The sequence below is a fragment of the Rhinoderma darwinii genome, chromosome 2, assembly GCF_050947455.1.
Source record: "Rhinoderma darwinii isolate aRhiDar2 chromosome 2, aRhiDar2.hap1, whole genome shotgun sequence".
NCBI lineage: Eukaryota > Metazoa > Chordata > Amphibia > Anura > Rhinodermatidae > Rhinoderma > Rhinoderma darwinii.
The window spans coordinates 110,198,753-110,226,115 of record NC_134688.1 but is presented as its reverse complement, the minus strand read 5'-3'; the positions used below and the strand labels follow the sequence as shown (position 1 = coordinate 110,226,115).

The following is a 27,363-nucleotide window of genomic DNA, read 5'->3' as shown; positions in this document are numbered from 1 at the left end:
ATGGGCCCTCACGGTCACAGAATCTCGGACCAAAGTAGGACATGCTATACTTTTGTGGGAACGGAGCAACGGGACCGTCAAAAAAACTGACGTGTGCATGGCCCCATTGAAATTAATGGGTCAGGGTTCTAGCCTTCAGAAAAACGGCTGGCACCCTGAAGGAAAAGACTGAAGTTGGTATGAAGCCACTTACAGATAAACATGTGCAAATAAGGACTATTAAAGAGTGAGTGATGCAAAACAATGAAAGTAGTATTAGAGACTCGATGGGTGAATCAAGGGTCCTCTGCATCTAGAGTTTCAGCAGTATCCAACCACAAACCACAAATTTTACAGTCGCGATGTTGATAAACCAGGCGCTCATAAGGTATGATCGTGTTAACTAACGTCTTCCATTGCAATAGGGATCGAGGTCCATCTCCCATCCAATGCGTTGCTATTGCTTTCCTGGCCAAGAATAATGTTTTTTTTAAGACTATATATATATATATATATATATAATATGTCCACATTTTTTCATCTAGAAGTCCAAATAGCGCAGTTTTAGGAGAATTAGGTAAAGTATCAGGTAGAAAGGATGTAAGAAAATCGAACAGTTGTGACCAATAGGTAGAGATGTTGGGGCAGAAATCTGCCTCTAAATGATAACATCTATGGCAAGCCAAAGAGGACACTCTATCCATTTTATAGAGTCTAGTAGGGGTTAGATAGGCCTGATGTATAATACAAATCTGAATCATTTTATTGTTAATAGCTGGAGAGACTGTCAGGTGAGCACTTACTCCTGCAGACAGAACTGCGGTTTTAAGATCCGGAATCTGCAGTAACCATTTATCATACACCGGCAACCGAGTCGAGGCCAATTTGGTAGACCACAAATGAGTATACAATGCAGAGATAAGACCCTCAGGGCCCTGTGACTTCAGTATAGCTATTAAAGTATACATAGATATGGGGATAGTATTGGGTGGGAACTGAGAGTGAAAGGCATGGCGAAGTTGGAAATATCTGTACCATTGCAACAGGGGGAGCAGGTGGACTTCCTGCAATTGCAGGAGGGTTAGAAATGCCCCTTCTTTAAACACATCCCCCACCGTCAATATCCCCAATTGTTGCCAAAATGAAGGATTAGGCATAGCCTGTATGGATGGCAATGTGGGATAATGGCACAAAGATAACTCAGGAAGGGTATCACTAAAATGTAACAGCGGTATGGCACATCTGCAAGACTAAGGGTATGTTCACACGACCTATTTTCGGGCCGTAAACGCCCGAAAAATCGGAAGCAGAACGCCTCCAAACATCTGCCCATTGATTTCAATGGGAAAACTGAGCTTTGTTCCAACGGAGCGTTTTTCGCTGCGTTTTTTTACGCGTAAAAAAACGGCCGCGAAAAAGAAGTGCAGGACACTTCTTGGGACGTTTTTGGAGCCGTTTTTCATAGACTATTGAAAAAAAGCTCCAAAAACGGCCGTGAAAAACGCGAGTGGCACAAAAACCGTCTGAAAATCATCGTATTTTGAGACGTTTTTGACTCTGCGTGTGAACATACCCTAAGGCTACCCTGTGAATGTGAAGGAACGTGGTAGGTCTCGTGAATTGAGGATATTCTAAATAACTAATCAGGCTATTGCCAGCCACCAGGGAGGCCAGTAAATAAGTAGAGTCTGATAAAGGTGTATCAACAAACCAATCCCTTAATCCCACAGCAGAATTTTTACACGGTGTCAACATAGCTTTAGCATATATTCACACAGCGCAGATTTGTCACAGAAATTTTTGCAACTAATCGTCCGTGTGTGTGACCATACCCTAATGCTGGGGCCACACACGTTGAAAAAAATCTGCCAGCAGATTTCGGCAGCATGCACACGACCGTGCCCATAATCACAGTTGCTGTCAACTTTCTTGAATGAGCGATTTTGAAAACATTTTAAGGCTACTCAAAGCATTCCTCTGAGCAGCAATTTCAAAGCACTGTTTCTTTTTGGGGGGGGGGGGGGTTTTGTTTATTTAATCGATTACTACAAAAGAAAAAACACGGTCTAGGTGGCGCTGTGGCCTAAAAGTGACCAGCGATCTCCATGGAGTCAAATCAAAGGGTCCCTTTTTTTTTCCCATTTCGTTGACTTCTCCACCTTTCTGTTGATCTTGGGGTATGTGCACACGATGAGAGGCTTTTACGTCTGAAATAACAGAATGTTTTCAGGAGAAACAGCTGCCTCGTTTCAGCCGTAATTGCTCCTTCTCACATTTTGCGAGGCTTCTCTGACAGCCGTAAATTTTGAGCTGCTCTTCATGGAGTTCAATGAAGAACGGCTCAAATTACGTCTGAAAGAAGTGCCCTGCATATAATGTATATAAGTGCCCTGCACTTCTTTTGACGAGGCTGTATTTTTACGCGTCGTCGTTTGACAGTACGTCGGCAAACCCATTCAAATGAATGGGCAGATGTTTGCTGACGTATTGCAGCCCTATTTTCAGACGTAAAACGAGGCATAATACGCTTCGTTTACGTCTGAAAATAGGTCGTGTGAACCCAGCCTTAAAGTATAAACGTGTAGAAGCTAGCCCACCGAAGCACACAAATGCTCGAAGCTACCAGCTAACCGACAATATTTTAGCTTCCAAAGGGCATTCTATCACGGGAGCCACAGTCATGGAGGATAGAAGCATGTGCCAAAGTTCTCATGTGTGCCCCACCCTAACCAACAAAACCAACCCAAGTTATAGCCTCAATACCATCCTGTATTCCATTCAGAGTCCTTTAAAACACAAAACCAACATGTATTTAAAAAAAAAACAGTTCGGCTATGTTCACACAGGGCGGATACACTGCTTTAAAGTACACAGCGTATCGCCCTGGTCCCCGCAATGAATTCTGACTGAAACATGGCACCAAATTGTAGTGCAGTTTTTCAGCCGGAATGTGGAAAATAGCAGGTATATAAAAAATGCCCGTACTTACCCATTTACTTGCTTGCTAAAGACCCATTTATGGGTTGAAACATTGAAGTTTTTTATGCTTGGTGAATAAATCAAATACACTTCTTTGGATTATCTCTTAAGTGCTGCAGTTCCTTTCTTCGATTGCATATTGATGGTCTCCCTTAGACCTGGGATTCTTTGCTGCGTGCATCAGCCATGTTTGGGGAGTTGTCCTTTCCCACGGAAGATTTTTTTTTTGTGGCTGTGCTGCTGTTTTCCTGAATACATACATAGCCATGGCGACGCGTCCCTCTGACGTCCTGCAGCCCGGCCTCCTGGGATGACCTTTCCTCCCATGTGACCGCTGCAGCAATCACATGGGATGACACCTCATCTGTGGGGACCGGGCTGGATGCAGGAGCATAGAGATCTGGGTAAGTACATTTGTTTTTCCCCTGAGTTGCAATATTTGCAGTGGTATCGCAGGTTTTCTGCCGCAAAAATCGCAATATCTGCTATTTGTAGAAGGTTTTTCCTCCCAGTTGAATTTAATGGAGAAAACCCACAACAGAAAACCAGCGATTCCGCAGCATAAATTGACATGCTGCGGATTTTAAAAAACCACGACGCAGGTCAATTTATGAACAATTTTTCGGCTGTTTTCTTACGCAATGACATACATTGTGTAAAATCCGCAGTGTGAACATACACTTCTAGTCCATTTTCCTTAACCTGTTTCTACGGAAAATTGTGATTGCAGTTCTCAATGCCATAGTTTCCGCAAGGGGACAACAAAATATGGCAAATTTTCTACAAAACCATGAAGCAAAGGGCAAGCTCTGGCATTGACCTTTAAAAGTGTGCTTTTCTGCCACATTGGTAATTCACAGCATTAATGTCAAAGTGGTCAAAAAGTAGAAAGTCTGATAGGTGTGAATTTATCCTGAGTGTGCAGGGATTTAAAGGCTATGTACATTTTTTAAGTATTTGTTTTTTGTTTTGTTCAACGTTTTATTTTATTTTATTTTTTTTTAATTGTGACTAACTTTGGAGTTGCTTTTTATTTTTTAAAAAAGAATGTACTTTTTAACCCGTTAGTGACCGCCAATACGTATTTTCACGGCGGCCACTAATGGGCTTTATTCCGATGCAGTATCCTTTTCTATGCGCTGCCTCAGAATAAATAAACAGAGCAGGGAGCCGTTAAATGTCCCTGCTCTCAGCTACCAGAGAGGGCTGGGAGCGTCCCTGCTCGAACGGGTGAGATTGATATTCGTATCGATCTCACCCATTTAACCCCTCAGATGCGCCGTTCAATAGTGTGCGCCGCATCTGAGTGATTTTGGAGAGCGGGAGGGAGCTCCCTCCCATCCCACTGACACCCGGCGATAAGATCGTCGAGTGTCTGTGTCTCCGATGGCAGCCGGGGACCTAATAAAGGCCCCCAGGTCTGCCGATAGTAAATGCCTGCTAGGTCATGCCAGAGGCATGGCCTAGCAGATGCCTGTCCGTCTTAAACGGACAGGCAGTAATACACTGCAATACAGAAGTATTGTAGTCTATTATAAAAGCGATCGGATGATTACATATTAGGGTATGTGCACACGATGAGAGGCTTTTACGTCTGAAAAGACACTGTTTTCAGGCGAAAACAGCTGCCTCGTTTCAGACTTAAAAGCTCCTCGTAATATGCGAGGCGTCTTTGACGTTTGTAATCTTGAGCTGCTCTTCATTGACTTCAATGAAGAACGGCTCAAATTACGTTGCAAAGAAGTGTCCTGCACTTCTTTGCCGAGGCAGTCATTTTACGCGTCATCGTTTGACAGCTGTCAAACGACGAGGCGTAAATGACAGGTCGTCTGCACAGTACGTCGGCAAACCCATTCAAATGAATGGGCAGATGTTTGCCGACGTATTGGAGCCCTATTTTCAGACGTAAAACGAGGCAGAATACGCCTCGTTTATGTCTGAAAATAGGTTGTGTGAACCCAGCCTTAAAGTCCCCTAGTAGGACTAGTAAAAAAGTTAAAAAAAAGTTTAAGAAAGTTAATTTAAAAAAAATGTGAGAGAAAATGAAAAAAACTTTTTCCCCTTACAAAATGCTTTACTATTAAAAAAAATAAATAAATAAAGCAAAAAAGTTACACATATTTGGTATCGCGCGTCCGTGACAACCTAGTCTATAAAGCTTTTACATAATTTAACCCGCACGGTGAACGCCGTAAAAATAAAATAAAAAACAATGGAAAAATTTCTGCTTTCTATGAATCCTGATTTAAAAACAAATGTGATAAAAATTGATCAAAAAGTTGCATCTACTCCAAAATGGCACCAATAAAAACTACAAGTCGTCCCACAAAAAAGCCCTGCTAAGGCTGCATCGGCAGAACAATAGAAAAGTTATGGCTCTTCAAATATGGAACCAGAAAAACAAATAATTTTGAAAAAAGTGTGTTTACTGTGTAAAAGTAGTAAAACATCCAAAATCTATACAAATTTGGTATCGTTGCAACCCGATGAATAAAGTTATTGTGTTATTTATACCACACAGTAAATGGCATAGATTTAGGACGCAAAAAAGAGTGGCGAAATTTCAGGTCCGTCCCCCCCCCCCCCCAAAAAAGTTAATAGAAGTTAATCAATAAATAATGTACCCCAAAATGGTGCTATTAAAAAATACAACTTGTCCTGCATAAAACAAGACCTTATACAGCTATGCCGACGCAAAATTAAAAAAAGCTATAGCTCTTCGAATGTGATGATGGAAAAACTATAAAAATTGCTTGGTTGTTAGGGTCCAGAATGCAAGCAGGGGGTTAAGATACAGCTTCTAGGGGTTCTGTATACATAGAAGCTGTATCTTGCGATTAAAGCCGAATCTGTCAGATTAGCGGAATTGACTGCTTCGATGAACGCTGGTCCTGCGTGTCATCGAGCTGTTCTCAATTACATCTGTTCATGAACTTAGATGTGATCGAGAATAGCTTGATCCTTCTGGTCAAAGACTTGCATGACCAGCGCTCACTAAAGCTGACCTCGCGGATTCGGCTTTGACCGCAAGACACTGCTTCAATGTATACAGGATGCGTAGAAGCTGTATCTGAAAAAGTAAACTTCTTTATTTCTTTTTTTTTTTTTTTTAAATAAAAGCCAATTCAAAAGTTGTTCAAAATGAAATAAAATTTTGATTTATTAAAAAAAAAATATTGCCGTCAATTGTACATAGCCTTTAAACTTTATTTTATATCAAATCGGTTCTGCATGCAAGTGCTACTAGTAGAACATGAAGTAATGTGTAATCCCATCTCTTCTTCCACCAGATACCTCCTTGCCAGCTTTTACACCAAGTACGATGCTGTCCATTTCCTTATCAACACATTGTCACTGCTCAGCGTCGTTCTTCCCAAACTCCCCCAATTCCATGGAGTACGGATATTTGGGATTAACAAATACTGAAGATGTAAGATGAGAATCGCTGCCTGTCACATGATCCATGGTCTGCATGATCATATATGTTGGGGACATTATTCTCATCATGGAGCTGAAGATACCTGGCTGTATAATATTGTGTAAGAAGTGTTTTTTATACTGTGATGCTTCAAGATTCAGGCAGACGGATAATCAAATGATCATACCCAAAACTTACTACTGCAAAAATGACATTTTGGCCGCGAGGGGGGGGGGGTGGTGAGTGTTTTCTCTTTTAATTTTCATTAAAGTTGAGTTACATTTGACAGCATCATTTTGCACAGCGCTCTACAGTGGGTTTACAGAAATAGAATAATGCTGGGAAATACAAATAGTAGGCACATACATTCCCATAACCAGATCACTGGATTTTATAGTCCCACTCATGACCTTGTCTATTAAGAGCGAAGACATGAAGTCAAACATACTGCGTACTTCGCTATTTACAAGGCAGTGACTGATATCGGGGGGGCTCCTGGATCCTGTGGTTTTAAATGCAGCACGTCCGTGGATCGGTAACGTATACATAGGGATCTATGTAAATAAACTGTAGTCAGTGTTAGCTCTTGGGAAATTCACATGCCGTTTTGATTTTGTTTTCTATTGTCCGTATATACAAACGGTAACAAAATGCTTTCCACAAAGGGAAAAACTGCTACTGTGAACGCACCTCCTTGTTTGTATGGCTTAGAGGTTATTGAGTTTAGTTGCATGAATTACACAAAAGAGAAATGTGTTCTGTGTACAAAACAAAGTATGAAATAAACTCGTCCAGTGAACCCATGAAGTCACACATAGCTATTTGTACATTGCGGCTGGATTTCAATCTTGACAGGTTTTCCATCTCTACAATTTTTGGTATGCATTTTTTGTTGTTTTTTTTTTACAATCTATAACCAGTATTGGATACAAAAACTAGTAGTAGATGTGTTTCCTTGTTCATACAGTGCAGCTTTTTAAATCCTCCGCATGCCTTATCCATCACAAATGTCAGGTGACTTTTTCCCAGTGTTTCTTTAGGTTCTTCATATAGGAATATACGGTCTACCAACCACTGTCTACCCACTGGGATGATGGTCATTCAACAAGCCCCAAGCAACCGGCCCGTCTCATTACTGAAGGCAGAATTGACACTGAATTCGGAACAGAAAAGGGCTTTGGTTGGACTAAAACCATCTTTTCTATATTAATAGTTTTAGTGGAGAACCTCTTTAAATAACAGATGGGCTGATGCTTTTCTAACTAATTTATGCCGGGGGCGGGCAATTATATAAAAGTCCTGGAGAACTTTCCAATGTATAAATGATATCACAGAAACATACAGCACATGCAGATGACCAACATGAACATACAATGTATAAAACAAAATCCATTGCTGGTTATTTGACTCCTATGAGGCTGCATACAGCTGTATTTGTTGTCTATGTGGGACTTTTTTTTTTTATTTCCTTTTGCTTAGTTTTTCTACTACTCTCTGATCAGATCTGCTCCCATTTTTGTACAGCTCTGCAGGTCATCCTCAGATCATCCAGTAGGGCAGTTTCCCAGAGCTGTAAAACGCAGACCCCTACAGTACTGCTGAACCAAACTTCGATCACCACAGAACCGTGGGGGTCCAAATGATGTTGTCAAATTACGGCAGAGCGAAGTTGGCATTTAGCTGAATTCGCAGACCTATATTTTTGGTTCATGTTGGATCTGCATATTCCTTGCCACAAATGGGAGCAGTTCTTTGTTAAAGAGGCTCTGTCACCAGATTTTGCAGCCCCTATCTGCTATTGCAGCAGATAGGCGCTGCAATGTAGATTACAGTAACGTTTTTATTTTTAAAAAACGAGCATTTTTGGCCAAGTTATGACCATTTTTGTAATTATGCAAATGAGGCTTGCAAAAGTCCAAGTGGGTGTGTTTAAAAGTAAAAGTCCAAGTGGGCGTGTATTATGTGCGTACATCGGGGCGTTTTTAATACTTTTACTAGCTGGGCGCTCTGATGAGAAGTATCATCCACTTCTCTTCAGAACGCCCAGCTTCTGGCAGTGCAGATCTGTGACGTCACTCACAGGTCCTGCATCGTGTCGGCCACATCGGCACCAGAGGCTTCAGTTGATTCTGCAGCAGCCTCGGCGTTAGCAGGTAAGTCGATGTAGCTACTTACCTGCAAACGCTGATGCTGCTGCAGAATCAACTGTAGCCTCAGGTGCCGATGTGTCCTCGCTCGTCTGACACGATGCAGGACCTGTGAGTGACGTCACAGCAGTGATCAGGCAGAAGCTGGGCGTTCTGAAGAGAAGTGGATGATACTTCTATACACAACGCCCAGCTAGTAAAAGTATTAAAAACGCCCCGATGTACGCACATAATACACGCCCACTTGGACTTTTACTTTTAAACACACCCACTTGGACTTTTGCAAGCCTCATTTGCATAATTACAAAAATGGTCATAACTTGGCCAAAAATGCTAGTTTTTTTAAAATAAAAACGTTACTGTAATCTACATTGCAGCGCCGATCTGCTGCAATAGCAGATAGGGGCTGCAAAATCTGGTGACAGAGCCTCTTTAAGTAGGAATAAGGCAATGTTCACATAACATGTTTTGCCTATGCCTATAGCTGCGGGGAAATAAAATGGCATGTCCTTTCTTGCCGCGGTTCCACCTTTGACCTCCCAATGAAATCGAGGGCAGGCAGAAAAAAAATCTGCGGCGCCCGCCACCAATCGTTCTTTTTTCGGTGTCTTTGTATTAGCCTCCATTACCGCTGCAAAAAAGCGCAGGCATGTAAAAATGTAGGCCTATGGCTGAGTTCCCACGTAGCATAAACACTGCAGAAATTGCGCAGCATTTACAGTAGCAGCAAAGTAAATGAAATTTGAATGAATCCCATCCACACACTGCAGAGAAAATGTGCAGCGAAAACGTTCATAAATTGACTTGCGGTCTGGTTTTGCATGTCAATCTATGCTGCGTATTCGTTGCTCTTTTGTTGCGGTTTTCCCCATTGAATCCAATGGGGTTGTAAAACCCGCAAAAAATAGCCTAGTGTCGTGACTTTTGCAGTAGAAACGTAAAAAAAAAATACACTTTTTTTTTTGTGTGTGTGCGAAATTAAGTTAAAAAAAGTCTATCATTAAACCAGTTGTCACAGTGATGCTTTCTTATGTTGTCGGGTCAGCCTCCTTGGATGGCATTTCATCCCAAGTGACTGCTGCAGCCAATCACAGGCTACAGCGGTCACATGGGCTGCAGCGTGATCCCAGGAGGCCAGACTACATAGACAACAGAGGGAAGTGTCGCCATGAGACTTTTTTTTTCTTTTTCCCCCAAACGCTGGTTTCCGCATGGGTTCTAGGTTGGAATACGCTGCATACTTTTACGCATAGTATGCGACCTGTGGAATTCCAGCCTTCGATTCGGGTGGGTGACAAACTAAAGACCAAAGATTTTTCTTTTACAATGATCATCATTACTGACGCTTGATCTATATATGTATATAATGTATATATCAGAAATAATGTTCTGGCATTGTATGCAAATAAATTAAAAACACAATCGTTTATTTTTCATTTTTACTACAGCAGCAATACACCCCCACACTCTGACGTTGATCCTCAACCGTACTAATTATATAAACCTAAGGGTATGTGCACACGACCAATTTTCAGGCGTAATGGAGGCGTTTTACGCCTCAAAATTACGCCTGAAAAGACTGCTCCAATACGTCGGCAAACATCTGCCCATTGCTTGCAATGGGTCTTACGATGTTCTGTGCAGACGAGCTGTCATTTTACGCGTCGCTGTCAAAATACGGCGTGTAAAATGACAGCTCATCAAAAGAAGTGCAGGACACTTGGGACGTTTTTGGAGCCGTTTTCTCCATAGACTCTATTGAAAACAGCTCAAAAACGGACGTGAAATACGCGAGTTGCTCAAAAAACTTCTGAAAATCAGGGCCTGTTTTCCCTTGAAAACAGCTCCGTATTGTGAGACTTTTTTGACTCTGCGTGTGAACATACCCTAAGGCCTCATTCACACGACAGGGTCCGAGTGTCGGCCGGGAAAATCGGCCGTTTTTGGCCGATTTTCCCGGCCGGTTTGCATCCGTTCCGGGCCGAGTTGCCGTTTTTACCGGCCGATTTGGACCCGATTTGCATCCGTTTTTTTTCCCTGTCCGTTTTAAAATCGGATGAATTTCATTTAAATTTGTTGCCACACACAGCCCTTTGTAGGTAATGCCACAGCCCCCCTGGTAGGTAATGCCACCCAGCCCCCTGTTGGTGATGCCACACAGCCCCCTGTAGGTAATGCCACCCAGCCCCCTGTAGGTAATGCCACCCAGCCCCCTGTAGGTAATGCCACCCAGCCCCCTGTAGGTAATGCCACCTAGCCCCCTGTAGGTAATGCCACCTAGCCCCCTGTAGGTAATGCCACCTAGCCCCCTGTAGGTGATGCCACCCACCAGTCCCCTGTAGGTGATGCCACCCACCCTGCCCCCTGTAGGTGATGCCACCCACCCTGCCCCCTGTAGGTGATGCCACCCACCCTGCCCCCTGTAGGTGATGCCACCCACCCTGCCCCCTGTAGGTGATGCCACCCACCCTGCCCCCTGTAGGTGATGCCACCCACCCTGCACCCTGTAGGTGATGCCACACAGCCCACTGTAGGTGATGCCACCCACCAGCCCACTGTAGGTGATGCCACCCACCAGCCCCCTGTAGGTGATGCCACCCACCCTGCCCCCTGTAGGTGATGCCACCCACCCTGCCCCCTGTAGGTGATGCCACCCACCCTGCCCCCTGTAGGTGATTCCACCCTGCAGGTGATTCCACCCTGCCCTCTGTAGGTGATTCCACCCTGCCCCCTGTAGGTGATGCCACCCAGCCCCCTGTAGGTGATGCCACCCAGCCCCCTGTAGGTGATGCCACCCAGCCCCCTGTAGGTGATGCCACCAAGTCACCTGTAGGTGATCCCACACAGCCCCCTGTAGGTTGCACCCATCCCCCCCCCCCTTCCAGGAGAAGTCACTGACTTCAATGTCCATATATGGACAGTGTAGTCACTGACTTCTCCTGAAGAGGAATTCCCTGCCACAGGTCGGGAATTCCGCTTCAGAAGTGAGTGACGTCACTGTGTCCATATATGGACAGTGTAGTCACTCACTTCTCCTGTAGCGGAATCCCCGGCCATAGAGTCGGGGATTCCGCTGCAGAAGTACGTGACTTTGCTGTGTCCATATATGGACAGTGTAGTCATGCACTTCTCCTGTAGCGGCATCCCCGGCCATAGAGTCGGGGATTCCGCTGCAGAAGTGCGTGACTTCGCTGTGTCCATATATGGACAGTGTAGTCATGCACTTCTCCTGTAGCGGCATCCCCGGCCATAGAGTCGGGGATTCCGCTGCAGAAGTGCGTGACTTCGCTGTGTCCATATATGGACAGTGTAGTCACTCACTTCTCCTGTAGCGGCATCCCCGGCCATAGAGTCGGGGATTCCGCTGCAGAAGTGCGTGACTTCGCTGTGTCCATATATGGACAGTGTAGTTTGCACTTCTGTAGCGGCATCCCCGGCCATAGAGTTGGGGATTCCGCTGCAGAAGTGAGTGACTTCGCTGTGTCCATATCTGGACAGTGTAGTCACGCACTTCTCCTGTAGCGGAATCCCCAATCCCCGGCCGGGGATTGGGGATTCCGACTCCTACAGCGAGCAATAAAAGACCCTCCTCCTCCTCCTCACATGCACTCTGCACTGTGAGGAGGAGGAGAGAGAGTGCACGAGCGATGGTAGACCCGGCCATCACTCGGGACACATTCCGGTGATGGCCGGGTATTACCCGGCCCCATAGACTTCTATGGGAGCCGGGCGGCCGGGCACCCGGCTGAAAATAGAGCATGTCCTATTTTTTGACGGACGGTTTTCCCGGCCGTCAAAAAATCGGTCGTGTGAATAGCCCCATTAGGGGTCTATTATTCCTAATGCAGCCGGGTGCCGGACTATTTATGAACGGCCGGCACCCGGCCGGGAATCCCTGTCGTGTGAATCCCGCCTTAAGGTTCTGTTGTGTCCATCCATTATCAATTCACACAGTCATTTTGGTGCTCAGGATGCAGCGATATAAAAAAATTTTGTTTTCCATCTACTTAGCTATATTAGGCCTTGTTATTTTTTTTACGGTGCTATTATCTTTATTCTCCCGGTAGGTATAAATTTTACTACTTTTGCACAATAATATCACATAAATAAAATAAAAAATGTCACTACATGTCAAGAGTGATAACTATTTCATTTTTCCATAAATGTAGCTGTATCTGGGCTTGTTTTTTGCGTGGGAAGTTATGTTTTTTGACAGAACCATTTTGGGGTACGTATAGATTACTAAACAAAGGATCCAGACAAAGAAAAACAAACATCAAATACAACCTCACATGTTTCTTGCTCATGTTTGGTCCTATGTCACCATTTCAAAACTTAAGAAAATAGTAAAGCAGTGTACACTTCTGTTAGGAGGCAGCCATGATTTCTTCCTCCTCCCTCTAATGCTAGTGCACATTAGCCAGGAAGTTTTAAAGGGAAGGTGTCATGAATGTTTTTTTGTTTTTTTTTATCCAATTGCTTTTCATATGATATTAACCCCTTAGTGACCACTAATACGCCTTTTCACGTCATTTACTACTGGGCTTTAGGCTAGGCTGACGCCTTTTCACGTCAGCCTAGTCTAAGTCCTGCACGGGTCTCCCGTGCAGGCAGGAGCCGGGGCTCTGCTGTCTGATGACAGCTGAGCTCCTGCTCCAACGCCCGCGATCGAAGTTTACTTCGATCGCGGCCGTTTAACCCGTTAAATGCCGCCGTCAATAGCGACCGCGGCATTTAACTTTGTTTACAGAGGGAGTGCGCTCCCTCTCTCACCCATCGGCGGCCCGCGAATGAAATCGCGGGTCTCCGATGGGGTGTCATGGCAGCCGGGGGACTGATAAAAGCCCCCAGGTCTGCCCTGGACATATGCCTGTTAGGACGCGCCGGAGGCACGTCCTAACAGATTGCCTGTCAGATTTACACTGACAGGCAATAATGCTCTGGTATACGAAGTATACCAGAGCATTATAGCAGCGATCGGAACATCGCACAGTAAAGTCCCCTAGTGGGACTAATAAAATCAGTCATCAAAGTGAAATAAAGATTAATAATAAAAAGTACAGTAAAAAAATAAATAAAACCATTTTTTTCCATAAAAAGTGGTTTTATTTAGTAAAAGTGTAAAAAAAAAAAAAAAGTACACATATGTGGTATCGCCGCGACCGTAATGACTCCATTAATAAAGTTAATATGTCATTTAAACCGCAAAGTGAACACCGTAAAAAAAAAACGCCAAAAACTATGGCGAAATTGCAATTTTTTTCCATTGCCCCCCAAAAAAGTCATAATAAAAATGAATCAATAAGTTCCATGCACCCCAAAACAGTACCACTCAAAACTACGTCTTGTCCCGCAGAAAACAAGCCCAAAAAATCACTACATTGATGGAAAAATAAAAAAATTACGGCTCTTGGAAAGCGACGATGCAAAAACAAATAATTTTAGTTCAAAAGTGTTTTTATTGTGCAAAAGTCGTAAAACATAAAAAAACCTCCACATATGTGGTATCGCCGTAATCGTACCGACCCATAGAATAAAGGTAACATGTTAATTACGTCGCACAGTGAACGGCGTCAATTTAAAAACGCATAGAACAATGGCGGAATTTCAGGTTTTTTTTATAATCCCCCCCAAAAACGTTAATAAAAGTTAATATAAAAATTATATGTACCCAAAAATGGTGCCATTAAAAAGCACAACTAATCCCGCAAAAAACAAGTCCTCATACAGCTATGTAGACGAAAAAATAAAAACGTTATAGCTCTTTGAATGCGACTATAGAAAAACGAATAAAATAGCTTGGTCATTAGGGCCTAAAATGGGCTGGTCACTAAGGGGTTAAAATAAATTTTATTTATTTGTGTTCTACTTTTTACTTTTTTTCTTACGTTTACTTCTCTATGGGGGCTGCCATTTTTTTTTCATCTCTGTATGTCGATTAACGACACATACAGAGATGGAATACGGCACATACATCCCCATAGAGAATATGAACGGGAGCCGTTCCATTCACTACAGCGTACGCCATCTGTGTGGGAACGGCGCATGCGCCGCTCCCACACAGACCAAAAGGAAGGTCTTTGGCAGAGCGAAATCCGGCGCCATTTTCATGTGGACCGGAAGCCGCAGCCGGGACAGTAAGATAATGACTTCCGGCCGCGGCTTCCGGTCATATGTTCAAGTAAGCGAAGGCGCAAGGAATAGGAGCACTGTATCTAATCCTACACTGTGCAGTCGCTCGGAAAATGGCGGCACACAGTGTAGGAGGTTTGACGATTCAAACATCCTTCTGGCACTAGCCAGAATAAGGGAGAGGGGGATTGTGTGAGGACACTAGAGGAGAGTGTGTCTACCCCAAATTTGCAGCATAAAGCAATGAGGTTGCTTTACCACATTGACCATGCTGCAATTTTGGGAAGTGCTCCCTCTAGTGCCCAGCACATGGAAATGTTATAAATTAGAATTTAATTTATAATATTTCCTGACTTGTGAAAAAATTAAAACAATGTGTAATCACTCAAATAATAATTGTTTAACCACAAAAAAAAATAACATTTCTAGCGTCACATTCCCTTTAAGTGGAGGGGGCATTGTCTAGGCTGCGAGCATGGTCATTTTGTTGAAAGGAATCCCCTAAGTTACTAATAGTACTAAATAGATGCGATAATAGTACCAGCAGCAGTACACCCATAGTGGCACCAGCTAGCTGAACGTCACTGACTTACAGTGGCACAGTACAAGACAGAAGCAATCATAGGGGGGGGGGGGGGGGTTCACACTGCTTTATTTTGTCCGGCAGAAAAAAATCTCAGTGGTGGAAACCGCTTGAAGAAAGAGCATGCCGTTTATTCTTTCCGCAAGTGGCCACAATTCTCTGCTTCCCATTAAAATCAATGGTGGACATTTCTTGGTGCTGATTCCGATGCGATTTCCGGGGGCAGGGCGGCGACCGTATGTGGGAAGGGGCTCTGTCAGATCAGGATGAAAGACTAGATGTGCAGGTACTCTGTGGAGGTGTTTGGAAATGGCTAATAGTGGGGCCAGAAGGGATATGCACCCTAACGGGCTCTCTGGAGGGGTCGGAGGAGACAGGTAAACAGGCTTTGTAGAAGGCCAAGGGGAAGACACTAGGTGTTCAGGGGGCCACATAAATACAATTATTGCACCTTCTGGTAAACAGGATAAATTTAAACTGCAAAAAACAAAGGTGAAATTACTGTTTTTAATTTCCACCAAAAAAAGGTTACTAAAGGCATGTACCCCCACACACAGGAGACGCTGCAGATTTTCTGCAACAGAAAATCTGCGGCAGAATCGCAAGAAAAACGCTGGTAAGTCTGTGACCGAAATCTGCACCGAATAGTACGTCTTTTTTCTGCTTGTATTGCTGCAGAAACACTGCGTTTTTTCCCAAAGCAGTTTTACCTGTGTATTTAGTGTTAAACATTGGTTATAGGAAAGTATATGCGCACCTGTGGATTTCCAGCAGTTTTTACTGCGTTTCCGCTGCGTAAACATAAAAATGTTGCAGAATTTCTGCTCCCCATTGAAGTCTATATGGGCCAAACACGCAGCATCTCCGCACAGAACATGCAGCAGAATTGAAAAATTGACATGCTGCGGAATTGAAAAACACACTGCAGAACACTTTCCGCATGACTTTTGTGCGGTTTTTTTTCCGCAGCGCGGGCATGAGATTTTCTATTTCTCATTCACTTTGCTGCTACTGTAAATGCTGCAGGATTTCCGCACAGAACTCCATTGCGGAAGCTCCGCCGCGTTTAAGCTATGTGGGAACCCAGCCTTAGGCCTTATTCACATGAGCGCTGATTACGTCCGTGTGACGGCTGTCACACGGGCTTATCTAATTCAATGGGGCCGTTCACACGGCCGTTGTTTCAACAGACCATGTGAAGGGTTTGTTAAAAAATAGGATAGGTCCGATTGCACCAAGAGAGTTATATCTCTGATTCATGTAGCTCGTAGGAGAAATGTGGCCTCAATGCTTCTCTCGCTCGATATTCAAAAAGCCTTCGACACGATATCCTGGTCATACATGGATTTTGCCTTGGGGAAGTGGGGCTTCCAGCGTCACTTTATGTCCTGGGTGCATGCCCTCTATTCCAACCCTACAGCCAAAGTTTGCTATGCTGGCTATCAGTCTGCTCCCTTTCCTATTGAACAGGGCACTAGACAAGGATGTCCGCTATCTCCCATTCTATTTATTTTGGCTCTTGAGCCCTTGGCTATGATGATACGCCAAAATCAGAACATCAAAGGGTTGGAAGTGGCGGGCATGCAACATAAAATGTCCCTTTTTGCTGACGACATGCTACTAATGCTCTCCCAACCTACTGTTTCCCTTCCCAACCTAATGAAAACTTTATCCGACTTTGCCTCAATTTCTGGGCTAACAATTAACCCTACAAAATCAATCGCCTTAAATATTAATCTCTCCCAACAAGTCCTACACTCCATACGTAACCATTTTCCTTTTCAGTGGGCCAGACACTCATTAAATTATCTGGGTATTCACCTGACTCCCTCATATGCTCAGCTATATTCTGCCAATTATCCCTCCCTGATCCGCTCCCTCACCTCTTCTATGACATCATGGCAACACACTTACCTCTCTTGGGTTGGACGGATTTCTGCGGTTAAAATGACCATCCTCCCCAGGCTTCTTTACCTATTTCAAACCCTGCCGATAAAAGTCCCACCACACATGTTACGTCTCCTTCAGAACCGTATATCCTCGTTTATCTGGCGTGGCACACGTCCTAGAATATCCAGGTCCACTCTCTGCTCGCTGAAGACAGACGGGGGATTGGGTGTTCCTAATATCTCTAAATATTATCAAGCAGCCATGATAGCATCCTTGCCTAAATTACACGTTTCGGTAAATATGCCTCTATGGGTGTACCTGGATATTCCGGAGGTGTCGCCCACCCCGATACAATCTCTGCCCTGGATGCCACCATCCTTACGTCCTACACATCTCTCCCCTTCTCTTACACACATTTTAACGGTCTGGGACTCTATCAAATATTCCAGTAGATTGATTTCTCCACATCTTCCCCTTATTTCTATATGGCACAACCCTTTGTTCTCTCCTGGCGCAGACAACTATTATGCCTTTAAATGGTGGTGGTCGAATGACATACTTAGAGTTCACCAACTCCTCACGCCCACTCACTCTCGGATTCTCTCGTTCTGTGAACTCCAGACCTCTAAGCAGATCCCCAGTGGCGAGATATTCAGATATCTACAACTTAAAAACTGGATTACTTCTCTTCTTAACAACAGGGAAACATCTGACTCTTGCTCACAGTTCGAGAGAATCTGTAGTATCTGCCCAACCTCGAGAGGGATGATATCCCTCTTATACAAATGGCTCCTCAACAATCCATCCCCTACCCCTCATACATATGTGGACCGATGGCACCGGGACTTGGGGATGACGCTGGAACTGGCTGAGTGGCGTAGTATCTGGAGCACAGTTTCACATTGCTCTATCAATACGAATATCTTAGAATCCGCATATAAAGTTATGATGCGGTGGTACCTGGTCCCCAGCCGAATTGCGCATGCATTTCCCTCTTACCCTGCTTCCTGCTTTAGGGGATGCCCCGCGCCTGGTGACATGTTCCACATATGGTGGTCCTGCCCTAAACTCGTTAGATTCTGGAGCAGAGTCTTTGGTCTCGCTCAGAGTCTGTTTGGTATAATTTTGCATAAAGATCCTAAGTTAGCTCTCCTCCACCTTAAACCCTCTGATCTAACGCATGCACAATTTCAATTGTTTTCTTACATCCTATTGGCTGCCAAAATGACTATTGCCCACTCCTGGAAAAAGCAGTCAGTAATTTTTGCAGGTGTCAAAACCAGAATGGACCAAATATTTATAAACGAAAAACTCACAAGTATTTTATTGGATAGGATTGCCAGATTCGAGTTGCTTTGGCTGCCCTGGATCAATTACGCCTACTCTCACCTACCTGGTGCCATGATCACCGCCTTTTGACAATTTGCTAATGATTTTTCTCTAGATCTCTGGCCGACCACACCTTTACCTTTCCCTGTCTTTTTGTTCCCCTCTTTCCATTCCCTCTTTCCACTTCTCAATTTTGTTTCCTCTTTTTACATGCTCTTATCAACACCGTCCTGACTGTTTGACATACTGCCTAGTACATTTCTGTATCAGTTGCGATATATTATATATTGTGTATCTCCCCCCTTTTTTTTTTTGTGTATGTTTATGCAATATATTTCCTTACCTTGTTGAAAAAACTCAATAAAACTTGTTGAAAAGAAAAAATAGGATAGGTCCTATTTTTTTTGCGCTTCATGCATCCCTTCATAGACTAGTCTATGGGGGATGCGTGATAACGCATCCCGCAGGGGTGTAGCATGGATGCTCCTCGGACATAAAAAAAAAACTGCAGTTTTTCACGTCCGAGGTTTGCAACGTCGTATGAATCTAGCCTTAGGCCCCATGCACACTAGCGTGTTTTTGCGTCCGCAATTCCCCCGAAAATCCACGGGAGAATTGCGGGCCCATTCATTTCTATGGGCCCATACACACTATCCGTGTTTTCACGGGTCCCCGCATGTCCGCAAATCCGTGCCGCATAAACTCAGGACATGTCTTATTACGGCCCGCAAATTCGATGCGGACATGCCCACAGAAGTCAATGGGCCCATGGAAAATGCGGATACACCTCCGTGTGTCAACCGCAGTTTGCGGATTTGCGGAAGTGTTGCTAGGCGACGACCGAGAATGAGTTCTGTCGTCGTGAAGGCTGGAGAGAGTGCAGGAAAGCAGCAGAGAGCAGCATGGCTTCTATGATCAGCGTTGAGAAGTTAATAATCCTGGTCCAGCACAAGCCCTGTCTATGGGATAAGCGCCTGAAAGAGTATTTTGACAGGAATATAAAAGATCTTGCCTGGCAGGAGGTCTGCGGTGAACTGTATCTGGCAGAGTGGCAGAAGGCAACAAAAGCGCAAAAGAAACGCATGGGTAAGTTTCACACCTTGATGCTGTTTGTTATTTTTTAAAGGGTACTTCTGTCATGTCATAAGTTTTGATTGGTGGGGGTTGGATCACTGAGACCCCCACCAATCGCTGAAACGAAGCTGCAGAAGTGCACGTGTGATTGCTTAGTTTGTGCGATTGGTGGGGGTCTCATGGTTCGGACCACCACCAATCAAAACGTGACATGTCACTATTAGGGCACGGGCAGACGTGGAATTGCTGTTGAATTCAATGCAAAAACTGAAATCTGTGGCAAGTCCGCTGTCTTTTCTGCAACGTCTGAATTACCTGTCAAATATGCAAATGTTGCTTCAGATTTGTTGCGTAAATGCCCCAAATCTGCACCAACATTTTGGAGCAGTGCCCTTACATTTCAGAAGTTTGAGTAACGTTACACTTCAAATATGTTGATCTGTGATTTTTTTTATTTTATCTCATAGTTGACTTCTAAAGGGGTTGGGACAAGCTTTTGACATCATGTTGTACCTAGGCTTTTTTTTTTTTATCCGCATTTTGCGGATTACATACGGATGAACTGTGGAGGACATTTCACGGAACACGGTCCTGGAATTTGCGGACCAGAAAAACACTACGGTCGTGTGCATTAGACCTTAGGCTGGGTTCACACGAGCACATTAACGTCCGTAATGGACGGACGTATTTCGGCCGGAAGTCCCGGACCGAACTCAGTGCAGGGAGCCGGGCTCCTAGCATCATAGTTATGTACGACGCTAGGAGTCCCTGCCTCTGCAGGACAACTGTCCCGTACTGTAATCATGTTTTCAGTACGGGACAGTAGTTCCACGGAGAGGCAGGGACTCCTAGCGTCGTACATAACTACGATGCTAGGAGCCCGGCTCCCTGCACTGAGTGAAATATTACGGACGTTAATGTGCTCGTGTGAACCCAGCCTTAGACTGCAGAGTCACTCACCAAATTTCAGTGCTGGCTGCTGCTTCTGGATCCTGCAGGCTCTACAATCTTCCACCGTAGCAGGCCTGGACAAAGTCTCCGCATCCTCACACGTCGTAGATACCAGACCAGATGACAAAATTATTTCAGACCCCTAAATTAATTTACTCTTAACCATACCCTAAATTACACCTAAATTAATACAGACCCCTGAATTAATTCCGACCACTGACAAGACCCCCTAAATAAGTTCAGAACCAAAAGCTGACCTCTAAATTAATTCAGATCCCAGAAGAAATCCCTTATTAATTCAGACCCTAGACCAGACCGCTAAATTAAAACAGACCCCAGAAGAGGCCCTTAAATTAATTTGCACCCCAGACCCCCCAAAAAAAATTCAGACACCCTATGTACTAGCCGCTCCTGGGTCTACTTGCCTCCAATTCTAGCAGAGTGCCTCTTCTCCTCTAGGCGCCTATTCAATTCTTGCACCTCAAGATCCGGACGCTGGGGCCCTGCGCTATAATTTCCTGACATCCGTACGTTGTGTTCGACGGGCGCGTGTCAGTGTAAGGTTCTGTGGCTGACCAGCCCCAGTTAGTTTGGATATTCTAATTTTCTGAGAGACTAAATTTGGGGTTTTCATTAGCTGTTAGCCATAATCATTAACATTAAAAGAAAAAAACGTTGGAAATAGATCACTCTGTGTGTAATGAATCTGTATAATATGAGTTTCACTTTTTGAATTGAATTACTGAAATAAATAAAAAATTTTATATTCTAATTCATTGAGAAGGACCTGTTCTATACTATTATGGATATTTAACCGCTTCCCGACATTTATCGTATGGATACGTCATGGAAAGCTAGTGCTTCCTGCATTTTGCCGTATCCATACGACAAATGGATGACACGGGCTCAAGCTGAGTCCGTGTCATCATGCCCGGATGTCAGCTGTAGGTTGCAGCTGACACCCTGGGGTAATGGCGGGGCCTGAAGTTTGCTCCCATCCCCGCCATTAACCCCTTAAATGCAGTGGTCAAAAGCAATCGCTGCATTTAAGGGGTTTGCAGCTCATCGGCACCCCAGCAATGAAATTGCCGGGGTGCCGGTGGCTGCAAAGGCAACTGGAGGCCTAATACTAGCCTCCCGGCATGCCTAGTATGGAAGCCTTTCAGGCCCCGCCTGGAGGTGTGGCCTTAAAGGCTTTCGTAGCCGCCCACCAGATGGCGCCAGCTCAGGAGCTGAGCCAGCGTCATCAGCGGTGGATGTCAGCTGTATGTTACAGCTGACATCCACCTGTAACGGCAGGAACCGGAGCTAGCACCGATTCCTACCATTAACCCCTTAGATTACGTGATTGCTGCATTTAAGGGGTTTGCAGCTCATCGGCACCCCTAGCCTCCCGGTATGCCTAATATGGAAGCCTTTGAGGCTCCGCCCAAAGATGGGGCCTAAAATTCTTTCACCTGACATCCACCTGTAATGGCAGGAATCGGAGCTAGCACCGATTCCTGCTATTAACCCCTTAGATGCAGCGATCAAAATGATCGCCGCATCTTAGAGGTTGGTAGCAGATCGGCAGCCCTGCCATCTGCTGCTATGGCAACAGGAGGCCTAACAATGGCCTCTTGCTCTGCCATTACGGAAGCCAATTGGGCCCCGCCCAGAGGTGAAGCCTAATCGGGTTGCTGTCAGTGAATGGCTGACAGATCTAATACATTGCAATACATAGGTAGTGCAATGTATTAGAAAAAAAATCTGACGGTTGGACCTTCAAGTCCCCTAGTGGGACTAAAGAAAAGTGCGAAAAAAAAGTTGTAAAATAAAGTTTCAAGCAATAAAATAAAGCACAAATCGCCCTTTTTCACTTATCATGTCCTTTATTATCGAAAAAATAAATAAACCATACATATTTGGTATCGCCGCGTCCGTCCGTAACGGCTTGAACTATAAAAATATTACCTTATTTATTCCACGCGGTAAACGGCGTAAGAAAAAAACAATGGCAGAATTTATGGTTTTGGTCACTTTGCCCTACAAAAATTGGAATAGAAAGTGATTAAAAAGTCGCATGTATCCAAAAATGGTACCTATAAAAACTATAGCTCGTCTAGCAAAAAACAAGCCCTCATACAGCTCAGTCAACGAAAAAATTAAAAAGTTATGGCTCTCACAACATGGCGCCAGAAAAAAGACATTCTTTTTACGAAAGTAATTTTATTGTGCAAAAAGTTGTAAAACATAAAAAGTGCTATCAATTTGGTATTGCTGGAAACAGAGTGGCCTGCAGAATAAAGTTAACATGTAGTTTATAATGCATGGTGAATGCTGTATTAAAAAAAACTATGCCAGAACTGCTGTTTTTTGGGCACCTTGCCTCCCAAAAAATAGAATAAAATGTGATCAAAAAGTCGCATGTACTCCAAAATTGTACCAATAATAACTACAGCTCGTCCCGCAAAAAAACAGCCTTCATACCACTACGACTATGAAAAAATAAAATTAGTTTAGGCCCCAATAATTCAGGAAATAAAAAATATGCAGTTGTGCAGGCCTAAGGGGAATATTTTTCAAGAGGCGATTTATCAAGGCCCTAAAATTAGGGAACCAGGAAGGGGAGGGCATCTGCTGGAAGCGAGGGTGCCCGTATTACACCAGGACAAAACTTCCCTGCAAAATTCCCCAACCGCAGAGGTGCGGACCAAAAGGGGGATAAGTAAGGATATCATTTATCAGTGCAACACTGGCCTGTGCAGAAAGGGTTGCTTCACAGCGTAACAAATGTCTATGGATCATTTTATTTAGATTTTTTACCCCATTATTATGCCACCTGACTATGCCCCTGATGGACTCTGTACAGATTGCATGTACCCCCACATTATAAACTGAAATACCAGTAAAACTCCAAACAAAACTACTACCAAGCAAAATCCACGCTCCAAAAGCCAAACGGCTTCCACATGTTTACTTCCACATATATGGCATCGCCATACCCGGGAGAACCCTTTTAACAATTTTTGGGGTGTGTGTCTCCTGTGGCACAAGCTGGGCACGACATTTTTTTTAAACTCATTTTATTGAACACAAAGCTTATACACGAGTATACACATCACTCAAGAAATGTCATCAAACAATAAATGCAAACATTAAGAAATAAAAAGAAAATTATACAGAAAAATGTTTATATTGATACATATCCACATATCCTACCTACCCCCATTCCCCACACATTACAATGACCAAAAACAGATATAAAAACCCTTCACAAATACTCATCCACTGGAAATCACTAAGTCAGCAATAGAAGAATAGGTGGAATTTACCGAGCTAAGAGTCAATGGTGAATAAATCCACAAGCCCCAAATCTGATCAAACTTCCAAATACATTTTCTGTTACGATACACTACTTTCTCATAGGGTATAATATTATTAACGAAAGACTTCCATTGCATCAAAGAGGGAGGCCTCTCAGCCATCCAGCGTATGGCGACTGCTTTTCTTGCCAAAAATAAGGACTGTCTCAGTAAGATTCTGTCATAGTGGGACCACGTTTCCTCAGGTAAAAGTCCCAGTAGGCAAACCGCCGGAGTGACCGATATCTCCAAGGAGACAACCTGACTCTATCGATGCCACTTCCCCCCAAAAGAAACCAATACAAGGACAATCCCACATGAGAGGCATAAAATTAGCCTCCGGCTTGTGACACCCATGGCACTCAATGTGAGGCAAACGGCCCATCCTGTTAAGCTTAATTGGGGTAAGATAACACTGGTGAACTATATACAATTGAGTCAACCTATTGTTCACTGAAGGGGAAACATATATATGTGACTCAAAAGCTTCCGCCCATTCCTCCCCGGACATGGATGGAATGGCCTTTCCACAGGCTGCTTCAGCCGACATCTGGGATTTCACCTTAGCATTCAGCAGGTATGTATATAGAGCCGAGATAATACCCTTGCGTCCGCAAAATCCCAATCAAAGGAAATTTGGACAGATTGGGGCCGCCCCCCTGAAATTGTAAAGCAAGTGCATGCCTGAGTTGCAAGTAACGATAGAAGTGCATCCTATCTATACCATAATGTTCCTGCATTTGTGTAAATGACAAAAGTATTCTATCCCGTAAATATCATGTAAAGTAAGTACATTGTGAGATTTCCAAACATCTGCACCATCCAACTGCTGTAAATGGGGGAACATGGGGTTGTTCCAAAGAGGGGTCTCCTCAGGCTCATCCGCAACCCGTCAAGTTCCTTAGCTATTATCCATACTTGACATGCCAATCTGGGTAGCAACAACAATCTCCCCTTAAACAATGTGGGTTGTTCCAGAATAGACCACAAATCCCCTGAATCCACCACCTCCCCCAAAATATATTCAGAAAATGGCAGAGATTGAGTAACAGTCACCCACATAGCCAGATATCTCAGTTGCCCTCCCAGAAAGTACAGGTAAAAATCTGGTTAGGCCAGACCCCCCCAAGTTTGGGGCGTTGCAAAGTTGCCAAAGCCAACTTATTCCTACCTCTTCCCCCATATAAAGGAGGACATCATAGAGTTCAGAGTGGTAAAGAACTTCTTAGGGATAGGGCCACTAGCATGTTCCAGCGCATACAAGCCTTTGGGCAAAAGGACAATTTTTATTAAGTTCACTCTACCAGCCACTGACAAGGGGAGGGTACACCATGCCTTCAATCTATCCCTAAATAAGTCCTCCAGTGGATATATATTTTTGGAATGTGAGACTCTCGGGTCCTGAGTAATGTATACTCCCAAGTACTTGAACATCTCTACCACTGGCAAGTTAAAGTACACCTCTGGCCATGTCGCCTTCCACAATGGCATCAACGCTGATTTGGACCAATTGATGAAAGGCCCGGAGAATGTGCCAAAAATAGTTACCAGCTCTAGGGAGTGTGTTTTCAACATCTAACATAAAAAGAATCATGTCATCCGCTTATAGACCTATCCGGCTTTCCCTCTGTCCCATCCGTCTGCCTTGATATTCACCATCTTGATGAATTGTCAACGCCAGTGGTACTTTGGATAGTGCAAATAATAAAGGGGACAAGGGACACCCCTGTCTAGTCCCCCTACCCAAGTCAAAAAAGGAAGAGCCCATCCCATTAACCAACACATTCGCTCTCGGATTCCGGTATAAAATACCCACCTATTTAATAAAACCCAGATCAAAACCAAATTTTGCGAGGACTCTATGCAAGTACATCCACTCCACAGAATCTAATGCCTTTGCAGTATCAAGCGAGGCCAAGGCCTATTTCTTTCCCTCATGGACGCCCACCTGGGAAACCGCCTGAACCCTCCGAATATTTTCAGAAGTAGACTTCCCGGGAATAAATCCCGTTTGATCCCCATGAATCAGGGAGGAAATAACAGTATTAAGGATTTTTGCGAAAATCTTATAATCAACGTTAAGTAAAGAGATGGGTCTATAAGATCCACATTCTCTAGGGTCCTTGTCAGGCTTCAATAAAACAATAATCGTGGCTTCATAAAAGGAAGTCGGAAGGTAACCTTCATCAAAGGCTGCCCGATACATCTGCAATAATTCAGGACCAATAACATCCGATAACTTACTATATACCTCCAACGGGATACCATCGGGTCCATGCGATTTCCCACCAGACATATCCTTAACTGCGCCCAAAGTCTCTTCCAACGTGATATCCCTATCCAGATGATCCCTATCTGCTATAGACAATACTGGAAATGTCAAGTCATCCAAAAAGCTCCCTAAATCCTGTTCAGAGTGGGTACTACGGGACGAGTACAGATCAGCATAGTATCTATAGAACCTCTCTACAATCTGCGCAGCATCTTCCTTCAAAATCTGGAGAACAGCCGGCGAAGACTGAGATCTGTGGATTAGACGAGCCAGTAATCTATTAGATTGGTTACCCAACTCAAAGGCATTTTGCTTAAGAAAAAACATTTTCCTATCACTCTTATCTTGTAAATGGATCAAATACCTCCTACCCTCCAACATCCACTCCTCCCTCCTGGCCTCAGTAGGATCTGACAAAAAGGCTGTTTCTAATCTCCGACAGGACTTAGCTAATTCATCTTCCATCATATGTGATCCTTTCTTAATAAAGGATATAGTAGATTTCAAACAACCTCTCAAGTAAGCCTTTCGTGTGTCCCATTTTAGCAATATATTCCTCTCAGAATGATGAATCTCCAGAAATTGATCCGGAATACGATCATTGGATCCAATCAACGAGATCCAGAACGAAGGTATTCCCCATTTTAATCTACTGATAGATCTATCAAACAGCTGAAGCTCAACCTGCATAGGGGCATGATCTGAAACTCCCCTCGGAGTGTAGTCTACACTAGAGGTCATAGGAACCACCGAGGGGGATACGAGCATGTAGTCTATTCTGGACAAAGCCCCTGTAGAGGGGGTAAAACAAGAATATTCCTCTACATCAGGGTGTCCAGCCCTCCATAACTCCAGCCAACCTAGTTCAGATGTCAGTCTATATAAAGAAGTAGGGATTAGCGACATCGGGGCTCCTGGCCGGTGGAATTGATCAAGAGTCTAAGAGCATGTTATAATCCCCCATACATAAAATCTTAGCATCCGGAAAGTTAGACACAAAGTTCACTGCAAGTTGTAAAACTGATATAGTAGCCGGCGGAGGGATGTACACCCCAAGGATCACATAGGGCATAGAGTTAATATAAGCATGCACAAAGATGTATCTACTGTCAAAGATATTTTAATTATCTTTATATGTGTGAACATATATTGCTTTAAATGGACAGTTGAGTTGTCACTAAAGCTCAAAGATCTGCTAACAACAGCCTACAGGGGGGATGAGTATTCTATTCTAAGACTTCGGCCACATGACCTAATGACCTTGT

The 27,363-nt window shown here is 44.0% G+C and overlaps 1 protein-coding gene across 2 annotated transcripts in view; it reads left to right on the top strand.

The window, feature by feature from the left end:
• Positions 1-7,179, top strand: part of ORMDL2 (ORMDL sphingolipid biosynthesis regulator 2) — a 33,391-nt gene extending 26,212 nt beyond the window's left edge. For both annotated transcript variants that reach the window (XM_075852110.1, XM_075852109.1), the window contains exon 4: positions 6,249-7,179. In XM_075852110.1, coding sequence (XP_075708225.1) covers positions 6,249-6,384 — 136 coding nt within the window. In that variant the 3' untranslated portion in view covers positions 6,385-7,179. The remainder of the gene's footprint in view (positions 1-6,248) is intronic.
• Positions 7,180-27,363: the final 20,184 nt, after the last annotated feature.